This window comes from Aethalodelphis obliquidens, unplaced genomic scaffold, assembly GCF_003676395.1.
Source record: "Aethalodelphis obliquidens isolate GAN/ISIS:26980383/991018 unplaced genomic scaffold, ASM367639v1 scaffold7, whole genome shotgun sequence".
NCBI classification, from domain to species: domain Eukaryota; kingdom Metazoa; phylum Chordata; class Mammalia; order Artiodactyla; family Delphinidae; genus Aethalodelphis; species Aethalodelphis obliquidens.
In genome coordinates, this window is record NW_020837951.1 from 48,753,456 (window position 1) to 48,773,092 (window position 19,637).

At 34.3% G+C, this 19,637-nt stretch overlaps 1 protein-coding gene across 1 annotated transcript in view; it reads right to left on the bottom strand.

Annotated features, from left to right (window-relative positions):
- SMC5 (structural maintenance of chromosomes 5) overlaps positions 1-19,637 on the bottom strand; it is a 99,263-nt gene that overhangs the window by 73,428 nt on the left and 6,198 nt on the right. Inside the window, exon 3 of the mRNA XM_027105963.1 lies at positions 12,084-12,136. Within this exon, the coding sequence (XP_026961764.1) occupies positions 12,084-12,136 (53 nt within the window). The remainder of the gene's footprint in view (positions 1-12,083; positions 12,137-19,637) is intronic.

Below are 19,637 nucleotides of genomic sequence, written 5' to 3' on the forward strand. Positions count from 1 at the left end.
AATGGACAGGAGACCTAAATAGATATTTCTCCAAAGAAGACATACAGATGACCAGTAGGCACATGAAAAGATGTTCAACATCAGCAATTATTAGAGTAAATGAAAACCAAAACCACAACAAGGTACCACCTCATGCCGATCACAATGGCCACCATTAAAAAGTCTACAAATAAATGCTGGAGAGGGTGTGAAGAAAAGGGAACCCTCCTTCACTGTTGGTGGGAATGTAATTTGGTACAGCCACTAAGGAAAACAGTATGGAGGTTCCTCAGAAAACTAAAAATAGAATTACCATATGATCCAGCAGTCCCACTGCTGGGCATATATCTGGAGAAAACTATAATTCAAAAAGATATTTGCACCCCAATGTTCAGAGCACTACCATTCACAATAGCTAAGACATGGAAACAACCTAAATGTCCATCAACAGATGAATGGATAAAGATGTGGTATATATATACACACACACACACACACACACAATGGAATACTACTCGGCCATAAAAAGAACAGAATAATGTCATTTGCAGCAACATGGATGTAACCAGAAATCATCACACTAAGTAAGTCAGAAAGAGAAAGACAAATACCATATGATATCACTTATATGTGGAATCTAAAATATGGCACAAATGAACCTATCTACAAAATAGAAACAGGCTCACAGTCATAGAGAACAGACCTGTGGTTGCCAAGGGGGAGAAGAGGTGGGAGAAGGATAGGCTGGGAATTTGGGGATGGAACTATATCCAATCTCCTGGGATAATCCATAATGGAAAAGAATATAAAAAGGAAGGTATATATGTGTATAACTGAGTCACTTTGCTGTACAGCAGAAATTAGCACAACACTGTAAATCAACTATACTTTAATTAAAAAAAAAAAAAAAGGAGAAAAGAAACCATCCCCAAAAGGCTATACTGTCACTGTGAGGGTAAACTAGAATTACACCATTACCTCCACCACCACCCTCAGCCACAGCAAGGCCAACTTGCCTGTATCAAACTATGACTCGAACTGTGAAATGAAGAAAAATTTTACCCTGAGAGTTACTAACCCCAAGTCACTCTCAAACAGATTTGTATCTTGAAGTTACATGACAGACGTAAGGAGGTTCAAAAACCCTCAAACTGAGAATTCTGTATATTGAGATACTGGTTTAATAGTATCCAATGATCTTTAACAGAAGTTAACAAAAATTCTCTCTGCAGGAATCTACCTTTATCATCAAAGAGTTTAACACAGATAAAGTTCCAAGAGAAAGGAGAAGCTCGCTGGAAACACACATGCAAGAAAACAAAGCTTCAATAGTAAGAACTAGCAGAAATCGAAAGTAAAATCGTATTGGAATCAAAGGACTCAAGTATAAGTACGTTTATTATATTTTAAGAAATAAAAGATTGAAAATATAAATAAACAATAGATCTGAAAAAGAACCAAAGAGAAATGGATCTAGAATGCAACATAGACATAAAAAGATGAAAAATATGAAACATCTTAAGAGACTTGGATGACTGAGAAAGCCTAACATCTGTCTTGTAAGAGTTCTGGAAGGAAGGGAGGCTAAGAATGGGTCAGTGGCAGTATTTGGAGAAATAACAGATAAGAATTTTCCAAACTACAGATTTAAGAATAAATCACAGTATTAATAAAAAATAAATCCACACATAAATATATGATGTGAAACTATAAAACACCAAAAACAATTACCAACAAAGAAACTAAGATTAGATTCACAACAGAAGACAATGGAATACTTTGCATGTGCTGAGAAAATGTCTATCAGTGTAGAATTTTATATAAAGCAAGTACATCTTTCAAGATTTAGAGCAAAATATTTACAGACAAAAACCGAGTGTTAGAAGAGCTTCATTAAAGGAAACTTTAAAGAATGTCCTCTGGCAGAAAGTGATCCCAGAGGGAAGAAAACAAATGCAAGAAAGAATGAAAAGCAAGGCAAACAGAAAATATGTGGCATAATTCTAAACAAACATTACAGTTTAAATTAATAATAGTTATTATATCTTGAAGAGTTTAAGAAACAAGACAGAATTAAAGTAGCATATAAATTCAGAGAAAAAGTTATAAAAAGCACTCTAAGATATTTATTCAGTAGGAAGATGAAAATTTAAGTCTAGACTCTATTAAAGTATTTGTTAAAAATTCTAATAACCATTAAAACAAGAGAAGAATGCATAATTTCCAAAACAATAAAAAAGGAAAAATTAACCAAACAAAAAAATCCAAATGAAGGCAAGAGAGGAAACAAATACTGAAAAGTGGGCCAAATTAAAGGCACAGAATAAGGCAGTAAAAATAAGTCCAAACGTATAAGTAATTACAGTAAATGAACTGTATGTATTATTTAAAAGACTATATGAAAACCACCACCCCACTATCCTTGTTTAAATAAGATAAAAAAGATATTAAAAACTTGAAATGAATGAAAGAAAGATAACCAGGAAAATATTTAAAGAGAAAGCTGCTAACTACATTCATTAATAGCAAGTTAAACAGATTCTAGAGCAAAAAGTCTCGAAAGATGAAGAAATCAGCACATAACAATAAAGAATTCAATAATGTCCTGAAAATATATAAGGCAAAAATTGACAGAACAAGGGTAATTGACAAATCTACATAAAGGAATAGTGTAATACACTTTTCTCAGTAATTAAAGAATTGATCTGACAACTGCAATCAGCTAAAATACAGAAGATTTAGCAATATAACTAATAAGCTTGAACTAATGGACAAATACTGAACATTGCACATACAACAGCAGAATTCTCATTCTTTCAACCAAACAAGTAACAATTACAAAAGCTCAGTACAAGTAAGTCTCAACAAATTTCAAAGGAATGGGAACATAAAGACCATCTCTCTCTCTCTCTCTCTCTCTCTCTCTCTCTTTCTTTTACCACACTACTGTCAAGGTGGAAATCAATACTAAAATGTAACAGGAAAATCACTACATTAGAATCTGAAACAACTTTTAATTTATGAACTCAAAAAGAAAATGAAGAAAACATTCACAACTGAAAAGTACGAAAATACAATATACCAAAATTTGGGAGATGGAACTAAAGCAATACTGAGAGGGAAATTTTTAACCTTAACTATTTATATCAGGGAAAAAACAAAAGACTGAAAACTAGTACAATAAATATCCATTTCAAGAAATTAGAATAAAAGAAACCAAAAGTTTAAAGAAGAATTAGTAAAGGTAAGAGTAAAAATTAATGAAATAGAAAGCAATGATGTTAAGACAGAAATAACAATGCAAAAAGTTAATTCACTAAAAAAGACTAATAAAACTAACAAATCAATTTTTTCCAAATCATGAAAAAAACATGAATGAAAGAGGGGAATACAACTACAGAAGACACTTAGATAATATATATTATATATGAGACAACATAATACAAATATAATAAAGTTACATAAGAAGCTATTATTTAGCCCAATAAAATTAAAAGCTAAGATGAAAAATTTTTTTAGAAAAGTATAAACTACCATGATGATTCAAGAAATAGAAAAACTAAATAATCCACTATCATTAATTAAATAGTTAAAAAATTAAAAAACAAAAAAACTCGAGGCCCAGATGATTTTATCAGTAAGTTTAACCAAACATTCAAACAACAAATATTTCACAAACAAAATACAGATGTAAAAATCCTAAATAAAACATCAGAAAAGCAAATCTAGCAATGCAAAAATTATGACTATACTGCATTTATTCTAAAAATGCAAAACTGGGTGAATATCAGGAAATTAACTGAATTTAACAATTAAAATAATATGATCAATTCAATAGATGCTGATAAAATTCATTAGCTAGCCATAATTAAAAGAACACCAAATCAGGAACAAAAAGTAAATGGTATCAAGGAACCAAATAAATGGTATCTTCCAAAGTCCTACAACAAATACCTCATTTCACTGAAGCCACACTACCATTTTTCTGTTCCTCAGAAACAACAAATTTAATTCTGCCCTAGATGCTGAGCACAAACTCTTCCATCTGCCTGGAACACTCTACTCCCAGTTCTTATAGTTCTTATTTAGTTCTCAACTCATGAATATTCTCAACAGGCCTTTCCTGAACATTCAACAGAAATAAATAAAAGCACCACCTCCCCTAAACCTTGCCAAGGCCTGCCTACAATGAGCTAAATCTAATCTAAGTTCTTTGTCTTCATTTTACTCGACCTATCGGCAACACTGGACACATATCAATCCCTCCTCCTCAAGCCATTCGAGCCATTCAAAGTACTGCTTTCCAGGTACTATATTCTTCGGACTCACTAGCATTCTTCCCAGTTTCCTTTCCCTATATTCAGCCTCTAAATGCTGCAGTACAACAGGGTCTAGCTCTTAGACTTCTTTGCTTTGTATCTTCTCCCTTGGAGATTTCAATCACCCTACTGCCAACTCCCCAAACGTATTATCTTTGGCTCAGACTTCTCACCAAACGATAGGTTAAAAAATCCAATTTCCCATTCAACATTTCTACCTGAATGGCTATATAGGCATCTCAAACTTTACTCTGTATTTTACTGACCCTGAGAAGCATCTGTTTTTGTTATTGTTCTTTTCCATCTTAACATTTCTGAAACTGGGTTGCACATTTCAAACTGTGTCATAGTTCAGTTGGAAGCTGCATTTTACAAATGGTGCCATCTTAATTTGATGAAATATAATTTACTCCAAAATGACCTTCTGATCTTACTCTAAAACATCCTGACGCACGTTTCATTACCTCAGCTAACAGAAACTCCACTCTTAAGCATGCCAGATTATCTATACAGGTACATGTCCTCTTCGATGCCTCTCTTTCACACCCTATATTCAATTTGTGAGCAAATCCCAAACTATTTTAATTTTCTCTTAGGGTTATTATTATTCATCACTACATTGGTATCCTTGCTTTTGCCTCTGTTTCCTATTTTTCACACAGCAACTTTAATGGTCTGGTTAAAATTTAAGTTAGATTATGTCACCTCTCTGCTCAAATCCTGGTGGCTTCCCATCTTATTCAAAATAAATGCAAATTCCTTACAGGTCTACAAGGCCTTATGAGCTGGCTCCCTCCCTGATATTTTCAGAACTTACCTTTTCCTGTTCAATGCAATCCAGTCACTCTAGGTACCACTTCAGAGTCTTAGCATTAACAGATTCTTCTGCCTGAAATGCTGTTTCTCCAAATATCTCCATGCTCATCCCCTTATTCTCTTCAAGTCTTTGTTCAAATAATACTTTCTCAGGGAGAACTTTCCTGATCACCTTATTCAATACTGTAATTTCCACTCTGGCATTCCCTATATTCTCTTCCTGCCTCTATTTTTCTACACAGTGCTTATCACCATCTAACATATTTTATTACCTATTTGTTTATGTCTCCTCTTCGCCTCTAACCATAAATTCCATGATGGCAGAATGCTGTATCCCCCAATGAACTAATAAATATTTGAAAAATGATTGCATAAATGCATGTCAGAGACTATTCTATCCACTGTTGCCTTCAATGGATATGTGGTCAGTTAATGCAGCCGTTCAACAGCAATGACAATTCCAACAACTAAAAATGAGCCATTTTGTGTCTGGTACTCTCAAAGCCACATGGACCCTAATGGAACAAGAGAGCACAACATAACCATGTTGAGTATGGGGAAAGGGAAATCTCCCCTTGTGCCAGACTTGGTAACAGAACTCTGGTTAATAGTCACTGGTTAGATTATTAGAGCAAGCAGCTACTGCACACCAAGTAGTTAACCTATTTAGATAACTAAGAAGACAACTGGGCTTTGGTGATTCAGGGTAGAAAGTCAGGAGTGCTTAAGATCTGCAGCCATCCATAATGGACTTTTGAAACTTAAATATTAATACTTCCTCTGTATTTTATAAATATACCTGGCTTAGTATATTTTTTCAGTTTCAATATCTAAGAAACCATTGTGATCAATCAATGGTACCAAGGCTAACCCAGGAGTATCTTTGGCAACAGGCATACCTCGGAGACATTGCGAGTTTGGTTCCAGACCACCACAATAAAGTGAATACTGCAATAAAGTGTGTCACACGAATTTTTCGGTTTCCCAGTACTTATAAAAGTTGTTTACACTATACTGTAGTCTACTAAGTGTGCAACAGCATTACATCTAAAACAACAATGTACCTACCTTAATTAAAAATACTTTATTCCTAAAAAATGCTAACCATCATTTGACAATGCGGGGTTGCCACAAACCTTCAATTTGTAAAAAAACAAAAACAATGTATCTGCAAAGCACAATGAAACGAGGTATGCTTGTATTTTTTAAAATTGAGATATAATTCACATATCATACAATCCACCATTTTAAAGTCTACAATTTGATGGTTTTTAAAAAAATGGTGGTAAAATGTATAAAATTTACTAGTTTAACCATTTTCAGGTATACATTTGAAAGACTGTGTGTAGCAACAACGGTTTTTAAATATTCACAAGGTTGTGCAACAATCACCACCATCTAATTCCAGAATATTTTCATCTCCCAAAAGAGGAGCCCATACCTGTTAAACCAATCACTCCCCATTCTTTCCTCTCCTCATACCCCAGCTACCACTAATCTATTTTCTGTCTATGGATTTGCTTATTCTGGACATTTCATATAAATGGAATCATGCAACATGTATTCTTTTGTGTCTGGCTTCTTTCACCAAGCATTATCTCTGCAAGGTTTACCCATGTTATAGGATCTATCAGTACTTCAATCCTTTTTACGGCTCAATAAAATGTCATTGTATGGATATATCACATTCTGTTTACCCACTTATCAGGTGATATACATTTGAGTTATTCATAATTTTCATTATTAAAATTAGGAAAAAGCTACTTTTGTGTCAATGAGCAATCAATCTCTAGAATAGTGACTGACCAAAGAATATTTGTATTTAATATTTGACAGATGCTGCCGAATAGGATATAGTGCCTGTACTCCCACAAACAGTGCACAACAGGATTCACTTTCCTATACCTTCATATGATTGAATTTTATTTTAAAAATTTTCTAAGCTGAGAAGAAAAGAATCCTCACCTTGATTTCCTTGATAACTAGTGAGGTGTAGCCTCTTTATATATTTACTGGCCATTTACTTTGCATTAAATTTCTTTGCTTATTTTCTATTAAGTGGTTTATAATTTTTACTGACTTGATGAAACATTGGTATTTTGATAATTTTGAGACATGTACATGCTATCTGTACTGAGAATGTTTCCTCCCATCTGTCACTCATTTTTAACTATGGCACCATTATATTTAGCTAGATTTCTATGGAGCCTAAATTTCTTATTTTCCTTTATTTGTTTATTTTTTTCGAGGCAAGGCTTTATTGGGTCTAATGCTGCAGCATAAGGGGGTGAAAACAAGAGTCAGGTGCCCATGCTCACTCCAAAAGAGGAGCTGCTTGGGTCCTTAAAATGGGTAACAACAGGGGCAGGTACGTGGGTTGGGCAGGAGGTACAGCTTAGGTAACCTGTCCACTGCCGTGGTGGTGCTTTGTGCAGGGATTATGCACAATGCCCTGCTTTTGCTCCTGGCACCTCAACTGGTTTGTGGCTTTTTTTTAATCTTATTGTTCATAACTGCCCCAACTGCCATGTGTGCAGTTATTTTTAGTCCCTTACAGTTACTTTGTATTCTGTCGCTTCAGGGGAAGTTTGTCCAGGTTCAAGTGCTCTGGTAAAGGGTCCCAGGTACCCAGCCTATCTCAAGTGGAGACCTGCTGTTCTCAGCCTAGCTTTCCTCGTGATTTGGCAGAGGCCGTGTAGTTCCAGTCATCAAAGCCTTCTCTTCCTTAGAGCTCTTCCTATCTTCCTTTATATTGTTATTGGCTATCCTGTTCTACTTAGAAAGGCCCCTCCCTTTCCTGAGATTTAAAAAATATTCTACATTTTTCCTATCATTTTCAAAGTTACATATTTTTTTCACTCAGCCTTTAACACATCGAGATTTTATTGATGTACAGGGTGGCTGATAAAGCTCTATATTTATCCATTTTAAAAATTAACAGCTAATTATTTCAACTCAATTTGAGTAATTTATACCCAATGCTTAAATTGCCACCTTTACAATAAATTAAATTTTTATGAGGAAAACATAGGAAGAACACTCTTTGACATAAATCACAGCAAGATCTTTTTTGATCCACCTCCTAGAGTAATGGAAATAAAAGCAAAAATAAACAAATGGGACCTAATGAAACTTAAAAGTTTCTGTGCAGCAAAGGAAACTACAAACAAGACAAAAAGACAACCCTCAGAATGGGAGAAAATATTTGCAAATGAATGAACGGACAAAGGATTAATCTCCAAAATATATAAACAGCTCATGCAGCTCAATATTAAAAAAACAAACAACCCAATCCAAAAATGGGCAGAAGACCTAAACAGACATTTCTCCAAAGAAGTCATATAGATAGCCAAGAAGCACATGAAAAGCTGCTCAACATCACTAATTATTAGAGAAATACAAATCAACACTACAATGAGGTATCACCTCACACCGGTAAGAATGGTCATGATCAAAAAACCTAGAAACAATAAATGCTGGAAAGGGTGTGGTGAAAAGGGAACCCTCCTGCACTGCTGGTGGGAATGTAAATTGATACAACCAGTATGGAAAACAGTATGGAAGTTCCTTAAAAAACTAAAAATAGAACTACCATACGACCCAGCAATCCCACTACTGGGCATAAACCCAGAGAAAACCGTAACTCAAAAAGACACATGCACCCCAATGTTCATTGCAGCACTATTTACAATAGCCAGAACATGGAAGCAACCTAAATGCCCATCGACAGATGAATGGATAAAGAAGATGTGGTACATATACACAATGGAATATTACTCAGCCATAAAAAGGAACAAAATTGGGTCATTTGTAGAGACGTGGATGGATCTAGAGACTGTCATACAGAGTGAAGTAAGTCAGAAAGAGAAAAACAAATATCGTATATTAATGCATATATGTGGAACCTAGAAAATGGTACAGATGAACCAGTTTGCAGGGCAGACATTGAGACACAGATGCAGAGAACAAACATATGGACACCAAGGGGGGAAAGTGGTGGTGGTGGTGGTGGGGGTGGGATGGATTGGGAGATTGGGATTGACATATATATGCTAATATGTATAAAATGGATAACTAATAACCTGCTGTATAAAAAAAATAAATAAAATTCAAAAAAAAATTCTTATATACATTTAGAACTGTTCCTATTTTCTCCATTCTGCTCCTCTAATTTTCTGTACGAATTCCATACTATTAACAGCTTTATTAACTAGACAGCCACATGTGAAAGAATGAAATCAGGACATTCTCTAACACCATACACGAAAATAAACTCAAAATGGATTAAAGACCTAAATGTAAGGCCGGATACTATAAAATTCTTAGAGGAAAACACAGGCAGAACACTCTATGACATAAATCACAGCAGTATCTTTTCTGGACCCACCTCCTAGAGTAATGAAAATAAAACCAAAAATAAACAAATGGGACCTAATTAAACTTAAAAGCTTTTGCACAGCAAAGGAAACCATAAACAAAACGAAAGGACAACCCCCAGAATGGAAGAAAATATCTGCAAACAAAGCGACCAACAAGGGATTAATCTCCAAAATACACAAACAGCTCATGCAGTTCTACATCAAAAAAACAACCAACCCAATCAAAATATGGGCAGAAGGTCCAAATACACATTTCTCCAAAGAAGACATACAGATAGTCAAAAAGCATATGAAAAGAGCCCAACATCACTAATTATTAGAGAAATGCAAATCAAAACTACAATGAGGTATCTATCACTTCACATGGGTCAGAATGGCCGTCATCAAAAAGTCTACAAACAATAAATGCTGGAGAGGGTGTGGAGAATAGGGAACCCTCCTACACTGTTGGTGGGAATGTAAATTGGTACAACCACTATGGAGAACAGTATGGAGGTTCCTTAAGAAACTAAAAATAGAATTACCATATGTTCCAACAATTACCATACATCCCACTCTTGGGCATATATCCAGAGAAAACCACACATGCATATTTGAAAAGATACATGCACCCCAATGTTCACTGCAGCACTATTTACAACAGCCAAGACATGGAAGCAACCTAAATGTCCATTGACAGAGAAATGGATAAAGAAGATGTGGTACATATATGCAATGGAACATTACTCAGCCATAAAAAAGAATAAAATAATACCATATGCAGCAACATGGATGCACCTAGAGATAATCATACTAAGTGAAGTAAGTCAGACAGAGAAAGACAAATATCATATATCACTTTCATGTGGAATCTAAAAAAAATGATACAAATGAACTTATTTGCAAAACAGAAACAGACTCAGATTTCGAAAGCAGACTTGGGATTGTGGGGTGAGGGGGGACTTGGAAAGAGATAAATTAGGAGTTTGGGATTAACATATATACACTACTATATATAAAACAGATAATCAACAGGGACCTACTCTATAGCACAGGGAACTCTACTCAATATTCTGTAATAACCTATATGGGAAAAGAATCTGAAAAAAAATGGATATATGTATATGTATAACAATGACTTAGCTATATACCTGAAACTAACACAACACTGTAAATCAACTATACTCCAATATAAAAGAAAAATTAAATTTTAAGAAAAGGCTTATTTTACACTTTAACATCTGTTACATAAATGTCTTATTCATGATTCTACTTTTCAAGACCTCTTGGGTTTATTCTTCCCGATGAACTTTATAATCAACTTATAAATTTACCTGTTGAGACTCTTATTGGAATTATATCAGATTTATACATTAGCTTGGAAAGGACTGACATGTTAATGGTGACTACAAATTTATATTTTTAGAACATAATATGCTTCTCCATTTATTCAGGTCTTGGTTTTGTATCCTTCAGTAAAATACCACCATTATATTTTAATAAGTTGAGCATAACCTCTTTAACTGTTTTCTTCCATGTGTGCCTATTTCTCATCTCTACATAAATTCTAAAATTCCAACAATTTTTGAATAAAGATCACTTCCTCATTTCCTATAAAATAAAGTATTAGATAATCTTTAAGAGCTACTTCAGCTAAGAAAATTCAATAACTTTCTATAAACACTCCAAAAAACAACACTCTAAAAATCACCTAAAGGATGTACATGTTCATATATAAAAGACAAAGTATCTGCACCAAGGATGGTCAACTGGTTTCATCTTGAAGAGTAACTCTCATCCATCAGAAATGGCTGCCAAGAGTGGTAAACTCAGAACATCTAGGTTTAAGGGAAAAGAACACCATAATGAATTATCGATTTCTACCATGAGGGAGGGAATGGAAAATGGTGACATAAATGCCAAGTATCTGCCATACATGAAGTTCACCAAACTACTAACAGTGGTCGTTTCTGGAAGTGGAATTACGGCAAGAAGGCTTTCATCTTTTTACACTCCTACATTGTTTGCATTTTTTTAAACAAGCAAATATTTTGCTTTCAAAATCAGAAAAAAGAAAGCTTAAGTTTGTAAAAAACACTGCAACTTCTTAATGAATATTTAATAGTGGTATATTTCTATTTCATTATCTCCCATAAATTTCTAATTTCCTTAAGAATTTTTCCAGAAGAAAGTTCTTACAATTCAGGTTTTAAAAGATGCATTAAGGGACTTCCCTGGTGACGCAGTGGCTAAGACTCTATGCTCCCAATGCAGGGGGCGAGGATTCAACCACCGGTCGGGGAACTAGATCCCACATGCACGCCGCAACTAAGAGTCCAAATGCCACAACTAAGGAACCCGCCTGCCGCAACTAAGACCCGGCACAACCCAAATAAATAATAAATATTTTTTAAAAAAAGATGCATTAAAAAAAACCAAAAACAAAACAAAAAACACCTTACCTCTCTAGATAAAGTATCCCTTAAATATTATTTCCAGTATCTATGCCACAATACTGTATTATTACTCTTGACTAAAGTCATCAGGAAAGCATGAACATAAACTAAGAAATTATGTAGGAAAATGTGGTTTTAGCACTTTTAACACTTACAATTCAATTTCAACCATGCCTTTGGAACATCCTCTCTTCACAAAAAAGCCAACCTAAGATATAAGAAAGACAAAGTGAGCTGTGTGATGACATTCCCAGGTTAACAATGAGCGATTTAGCAAAGTCATCATTATTTGTCAGATTCTTTCAATAACTACTCTGTACATTCATTCCCATCACCTTCTAATTGCACCCTTCCCAGATTTAGACTCCTCCATTGGTTCCACTCACAGATAGTCATCATCTAAGTTACCATTTATTGAACCTTCTATGTGCCTAATAGCCTCTTACAAAGTTCATGACAGAGCCAGTAAGTAGTGCAGAGCAAGGATCTGAGCCCAGGTAGCCCAGCTCCAGACCCTGGGTACTTCTATGGAGTCGCACAGATTAAATATTATTAACAATCACTCTAAAAGTACTCATCCTGTTATTAATTAGGATACACCTACCACCCAGCACTTAAAAAAAAGAGCAATAAACGTAGTAAATACAATTTAAGTAAGTACAATTTATATAGTATAATAGACATATTTAAGCTAGTTTCTATATATTTGAGCATAAGTATGAAAAAAGACCCTGGGCCTAAAAAAATCAGATTGGATCTTAAATTAGGCTGTAAGTAAGTAATACTTAAAAAAAGGCAAAAACTGCACCTTGCAAACAATTGTCTTTTTAATAGTGATGATGACAATTATAACCACAACAGTTAACATTTATTAAGCATTACTAAATGTTTCTGTGCTAAGCACTTTATATACAATTTTCTCATTTAATACTCATGAGCAAAGTTATGAGCTATATGTTATATCCATTTTATAGATTATGAAAGTGAAACCCAGAAATATGAAAAAGCCTGTTCCTGTAACAAGAAAGTACAGCTTAATGATCAAGAGTACAGGCTTTACCGTGTCTAGTTCAAATCTCAAGTCTGCCATATATAAGCTGTTTGACCTTAACCAGGTTACTTAGCCTGTTGTTTCAGTTTCTTCATAGATAGGGAAAACAGTGGCATTTTTGTAGGAGTGGGTCATCTACTCATTAGCTTGCAACAATTAAAATACTTCGTACCAAATGGAAGAAAAGATCAGGAGGAAGTTTTTATTATAAAGTATCTGTACAGGTGGTACAGAACATGCTTGTACTAAATTTTTATGTTAGCATTTAAATAGAAATACAACATTAAAAAGGTATTTTTGCTAAGAACTTGGACATCCCCTAAACACAAGGTCTGCAATCTGTCATCTAAGAAACACTGCACTGCACTCCACAGCTTCCTTTAAAAAGCCTACCACTCAAGGGTGAGGAGAGATGTGTCTTCTTTATGACACAAATAAATAGGAAGATTGGTGAACATTGTTACAGCCCAATCCATTCTGACCATACAGCCCTTGGAGCACAATCCAGCAGACTATTACACAGAGATAAGGATTCAATAAATGATTTCTGAAAATTACATATCAGGAATTCCCTGGCGGTCCAGTGGTTAGGACTCCGTGCTTTCACTGCCAACAGCCGGGGTTCGATCCCTGGTCAGGGAACTAAAATCCCACAAGCCGAGCAGTGGGCAGTGCGGCCACAAAACAGACAAAACTACGTATCAATATTTATAAAAATCTGAGTGGGTCCTTGGAAATTATCTACCCCAACCCGTTCTTTGAAATAAAGAAAAACTGAGTTCCAGACAAATGACTAAGGTTACAAAGCCAATCATTAATAAAGCAGTATCTTTTCTACCTCATAAATGCCTCCCACAGAGCATTAAAAAAATCATATTTTGAATACGTTATTTATAATCATAAGGGGTGTAAAACTCAATCTTGTAACCTACATTAAATTTTAAGCCTGGCTAAGAAACCTGTAATATCATTTTGATAATATCGTAATATTTACAACAGTTTTAGAAAAATGAATCACTTCAAGTTTTAAAAATATTTTACAGTGAAGTAACAACTCAACTTTTAGACTTTTTTAAAAAAATTATTTTATTTATTTTTGGTTGCTTTGGGTCTTTGTTGCTGCGCATGGGCTTTCTCTAGTTGCGGTGAGCAGGGGCTACTCTTTGTTGCGGTGTGTGGGCTTCTCATTGCGGTGGCTTCTCTCGTTGTGGAGCACGGGCTCTAGGCGCACGGGCTTCAGTAGTTGTGGCATGTAAGCTCAGTAGTTGTGGCGCACGGGCTTAGTTGCTCCGCGGCATGTGGGATCTTCCCGGACCAGGGCTCGAACCCATGTCCCTTGCATTGGCAGGCGGATTCTTAACTACCATGCCACCAGGGAAGCCCCTAGACTTTCTTTTTAAAATATGTTTTTATGTGAAATACATACCACACAGTAAATATGAACTTTATGCACTGTTTAAGAAATAACAAAACAACCATGTATCTACCTATTTAAGGAACTGATCACTACCAGTGTATCTGACATTCCTTAATTCACGCCAGCTACGTCCTTCTCTCTCGACAGATGTAATCTCTAAATTGATTTGCTGATAATTCTTTTGCTTTTATTTTTACTGTATAAATCTCCAAATATTAAATATATATTATATATATATTTGACCATTCCAGAAACAAATTCACATTACATGTATTTTTCTGTGATGGCATTTTTCCTTAAAATTCTGTTTTTGAGATTTAACCAATGAGCCAAAGTTTGCTTTTACTGTCATATAATATTCAATTTTATTTGACTATACTAAATTTTATTGCAAACAATGTTTCTATAAATATTTCCATAATTTCACCTAGTATAAATGGACACAAGCTTACTAAGGTACCTAGAAGTAGAATTTTTGAGGGACTGGATATAGGCATTTACAGATTTACTAGGTAATGCCATATTTTCCAAGGGGGTTGTACAAATTCATATTCCCACCAAGAATGTATCAGAGTTCCCACTGCTTTATATCCTTATAAGCCACATGGCACCACAAGAATTTTTGTGGGTCTAATGGATGCACCATGCCAGGGTTAATTCGTTTCTCTGATAATTAATGAAGCTGAGCATATTTTCATGTATTTACTGGCTGTTTGGGGTGCCTCTTCTGTGAGACATCTGAGCATATCTTTTGCTCATTTATCTTCTCAGTTGCCATTATTTTGATTATGTAGTCTGGATACCAATCTTGTTATATGTGCTATATATATACCTTCTCTCATTTGTAACTAGTCTTTTCTCTACAAGGTGTCTTTTGATGAACAAAAGTTCCTTAATTTTACTGTAGTTGAATTTATCAACCTTTCCTTTGCAGTCTATATTTTTATTTAAGAAATTCTTCTTTAATCTGAAGTCACAAGGATATTTTCTTCGACTACCAATCTTTTCCAGAAACTTTCTGTTCAATCACATTTAGATCTTTAATATACCTGGAACTGATTTTTGTTGTAGTGTGAAGAAAGGACTCAATTTCATTTTTTCCTATACCAATAAGCAACTGTCTCCGTAGTATTTATTCATCTCTTCCCCACTCATCCACAGTGTCAGTTCTGTCATAAATCAAGTTTTTACTAATCATGGCTTTGTATCTGGGCTCTTTATTCTGTCACATCACACTAGTCTATCCTACACCAATACCACAATGTCTTAATTTACTGTAATTTTGTATTGTCTTGATATCTGATAGGCAAGTTTTTCCATTTTGTCCTATTTCTTTAGAAGTATCTTAGCTATTTCTGGCCCTTTATTCTTCCACCTAAAATTTAGAGTCAGCTTGTAATTTATATAGACAATATAGGGATTTTGACTGGAATGACATTTTTATATTAGATCTTCTTGTCCATTAATACAGTGCATCTCTCTAAACTTCAATGTTTTTAAATAAAAAATTGTAATTTCTGCATATAGGTTTTACATGTCTTTTATTAATTTACTGCTATGAAACTTGTACTTTTGTGGCTGTAATGTCCATTTTTAATTGCATTTTCTGGTCTTTGTTAGTATATAGAAATGCAATTGATTTTTGTTATACAACTTTTTTTGGCAGGGTCTCAGTTTTTATTTCTAATCTGATAATTATTTTTAAGTTTATTATTGTTTTTGTTTTCGTTCTTGCGGTACACGGGCCTCTCACTGCCGTGGCCTCTCCCGTTGCAGAGCACAGGCTCCGGACGCACAGGCTCAGTGGCCATGGCTCACGGGCCCAGCCGCTCCACGGCATGTGGGATCTTCCCAGACCGGGGCACGAACCTGTGTCCCCTGCATCGGCAGGCGGACTCTCAACCACTGCGCCACCAGGGAAACCCTAAATTTATTATTAATTCTAATCAACAGATATAACTCACAGAAACAAAAGGTTTTGGAGTCCTCAGTAAGTTAAAGAATGTAAAAAGGTCCTTGCCTTAGTCTGGGCTTCTATAAAAAAAATACCACAGGCTGGGTGGCTTTAACATTTATTTCTCACAAATCTGAAGGTTAGGAAGTCCAAGATCAAGGTGCCTACAGAGTCAGTGTCTGGGTTATACAATCTTATATCTAGTAATCCTGATAAATTTGCATATTGATCCTTCAGGAGGCTTATCTGGAGTTTCTTTGTGGTTTTTATGCAGACACTCACATAATCTGTGAATGACAGTTTTCTTTCTTTCCAACATGTATCTTTTCTGTTCTACCTAGAACTGCCAGTACAATGTTCAATAGTAATGGTAGTAGGCAACCTTGACTTGCTCCTGAACTTGCTGTACATTTTCATAGATATCTTTTGTGAAATTAATAAAGGTCCCTTCTATTCCTAGTTTGCTAAGAGCTTTTAATCATACATTACTGTGGAATTTAACTGAATGCTTTTTCTCTATCTATTAAGATGACCATAGAGTTCTTCTCCTTTAAAATGTGGTTGATTCTTAGGAAAAAATGAACATAATACATCTCTCACTCCTTGAATAAATTCAATTTGGTCATGATGTGTTATGTACTATTAAATTCAAAATGCTACAGTTTCTTTTTTGTGTGTGATTTTTGCTTCTAGATTCATGAGTGAGACAGGCTTGTAATTTTTTCATTCTATCCTTGATTGATTTGGGTACCTAGGGTCACATTCTCTGTGTAAAATAGAAACTTACTGCTATTAGGACTAATCCACAATTGTCTTTGTCTTTCTCTATGAGAAAAAATTTACCAGCTAATTTATCTTTTCTACTTAGTCAGTTTTGATAATTTAAGTAGTTGTAGAAACATTTATAGTTACAACTTTTTAAAAATTTAAACTTGAGTGGCATAATGATTCTCATAATATTCTTATATAATCTTTCAAACCTCTGCTGCATTCTTGTAACACCCTCGTGGTAGTCATCAGGGCAGTTCGTGAATATTCTGATTCTCCTTTCAAGCAAATGACTGCACTTGCTCTTTCTCTCTGATCCAAGTTATGGCTTCACGACATGCTTTGTCCAATGAAATATGAGCGCAACATATATATTTACTATTGAAAAATATTCACATATAAGTGGACCTGTGCAGTTCAAACCTGCATTCTTCAAGGGTAAACTGTATATACTGAAATGAAGATTCTATAAGGCTAAAGTACCTAAGTGACCACAAAGGGCCTACACTGGATAAGCAGCAAGAATTAATCTTTTGTATATTTAAACCACTTAAATTTGGGGGTTTTCTGGATCACAATTTAACATATCTTAACTATTACTTTTTGCCATTCCTTATATTTTTTTCTTCCTTTCTCTCCCTGCCCCCAGAAGTTACTGATTTAAATAGTATTTTTGAAAAGCAATTTTTAGTTTTGTGGTTCCTACTGAATCATTGTTTATTATTTTATTAATTTCTGCTCTTACTTTTCAGTTTCTATTAAAATTTCTTCTTTGACCTGTGGATAATATAGAAGTACATGTTTCATTCTAAACAAATGGGAAAATTTTAGTTATCTTCTTTATTATTTCTATCTTAATAGCACTGTGGTCAGAGAACATAGTTATGTGGTAGCAATTCTTTGATATTTTTTGATATTGCTTTATGGCTCAGTTTATGGTTAATTTTAAGAAATATTCCATTTCTGCTTAAAAAGAATGTATGCTCTACCAATTGTTGAGTGCAGTGTTTACAACATGTCCATTAGTTCAATCTAACTGTTGTTCATACCTTCTATACTCTTACTAATTTTTTATCTGATTGGATCTACTGATTACCACTAGCTCTTCCACTATAATTCTGGAGCTGTTAACTTGTCTTTAAGAACTCTGTGATTGTGCTTATATATTTTGGAACTAGATAATGTGAATTTAAGTTGGGAGCTGAATTATCTTCTTGCTGAACTGAAACTTTCTTCAATATTTAACGACCATCTTTATCTCTAAAAGTTCTTTTTTCCTTTAAATTCTATTTTGCCTGGTATAAATTCAGCTACACCTACTTTCTTTTGGATAATATTTGCCTGGTACGTATTTTTTCATCCTTTTACTTTCAACTTCTCTGTAGTTCTTTATTTTAGATATGCTTATTGTAAACAAAACAGAATGGAACTTTATTTATGTACTCTGACTTTCTCATTTAACAAGAATGTAGAGCATTTATTATTATTGTGAATGTATTTCCACTATCTTTTTTATGTTTTTTAATAATATCCTTTTCTATATTTCTCTTTCTTTTCTCTTCCTCCTCCTTTCTTGAGACTCCTTCTGGGTTGTTTGGGCAGTGGTTATTTTTTCTCTACTTCTCTCTTCCTACTTTAACCTTTCTTGTTTGGAGATTATATATTTCAATTTTTTTACTGGCTTACCCTAGAAATTTTAACATGCATATTTAGCTTAATAAACTCTGAAGCTAACCAATTATCTTAACTTCCTCCCAACAATACAAATTCAAAGAATACTTCAACTTTGATCACTTCCTTCCTGTTGTCCAGGAAGGACATGTAGTACTATCTTCTTTGATTTAAAAACTTGACAAATGAGACATTAGTATTATTTTACACAGTTTACTTCCCTACATGTTTACCATTTTTTTGCTCACCATTTCTTCTTACCTCTCAGACTTCCTTCTGGGATCATTTTCCTTCTTCCTAAATTATATACTTTCAAAGTTCCTTTATGAGCATCTCAAACTGTTCTTTTCTTTGCCCCTCTGTTTCCATTCTGAGACAATATTACTACTATGTTTGGTATTCTGGAATTTACTACAATGTGTCTATTTGTGTATTTCTTTCATTTACCCTGTCTGGGATACATTAGGTATCTTGAATCTGAGGATTCAAGTTTTTCAACATTTCTGGAAAATTCTTAGTCATTCTTTCTTGAATATTGCCTCTTCCTTAGTCCATTAACTATCAGGTCACAATCTTTATTTCACACTTTTTTCTCACTTTATCTCTATATTGCATTTTTAGAAAAACTGTCAAGTATTTTGGTTCACAAATTCTCAAATATGTCTGCTTTGTTGTTTTACCTGTCCATGAAGTTTCCCTCCCATGTACTGTTATTTTTTTATGTTCTATTTGATTCAGATTTACCTGATCAAATTTTTCAAATTTACCTGATCTTTTTTGTTACTTATTCTTTTGTTATACTTGCAATCTTCTTTCAGTTCCTTAAATAAATTAAGTATTCCTAGTTT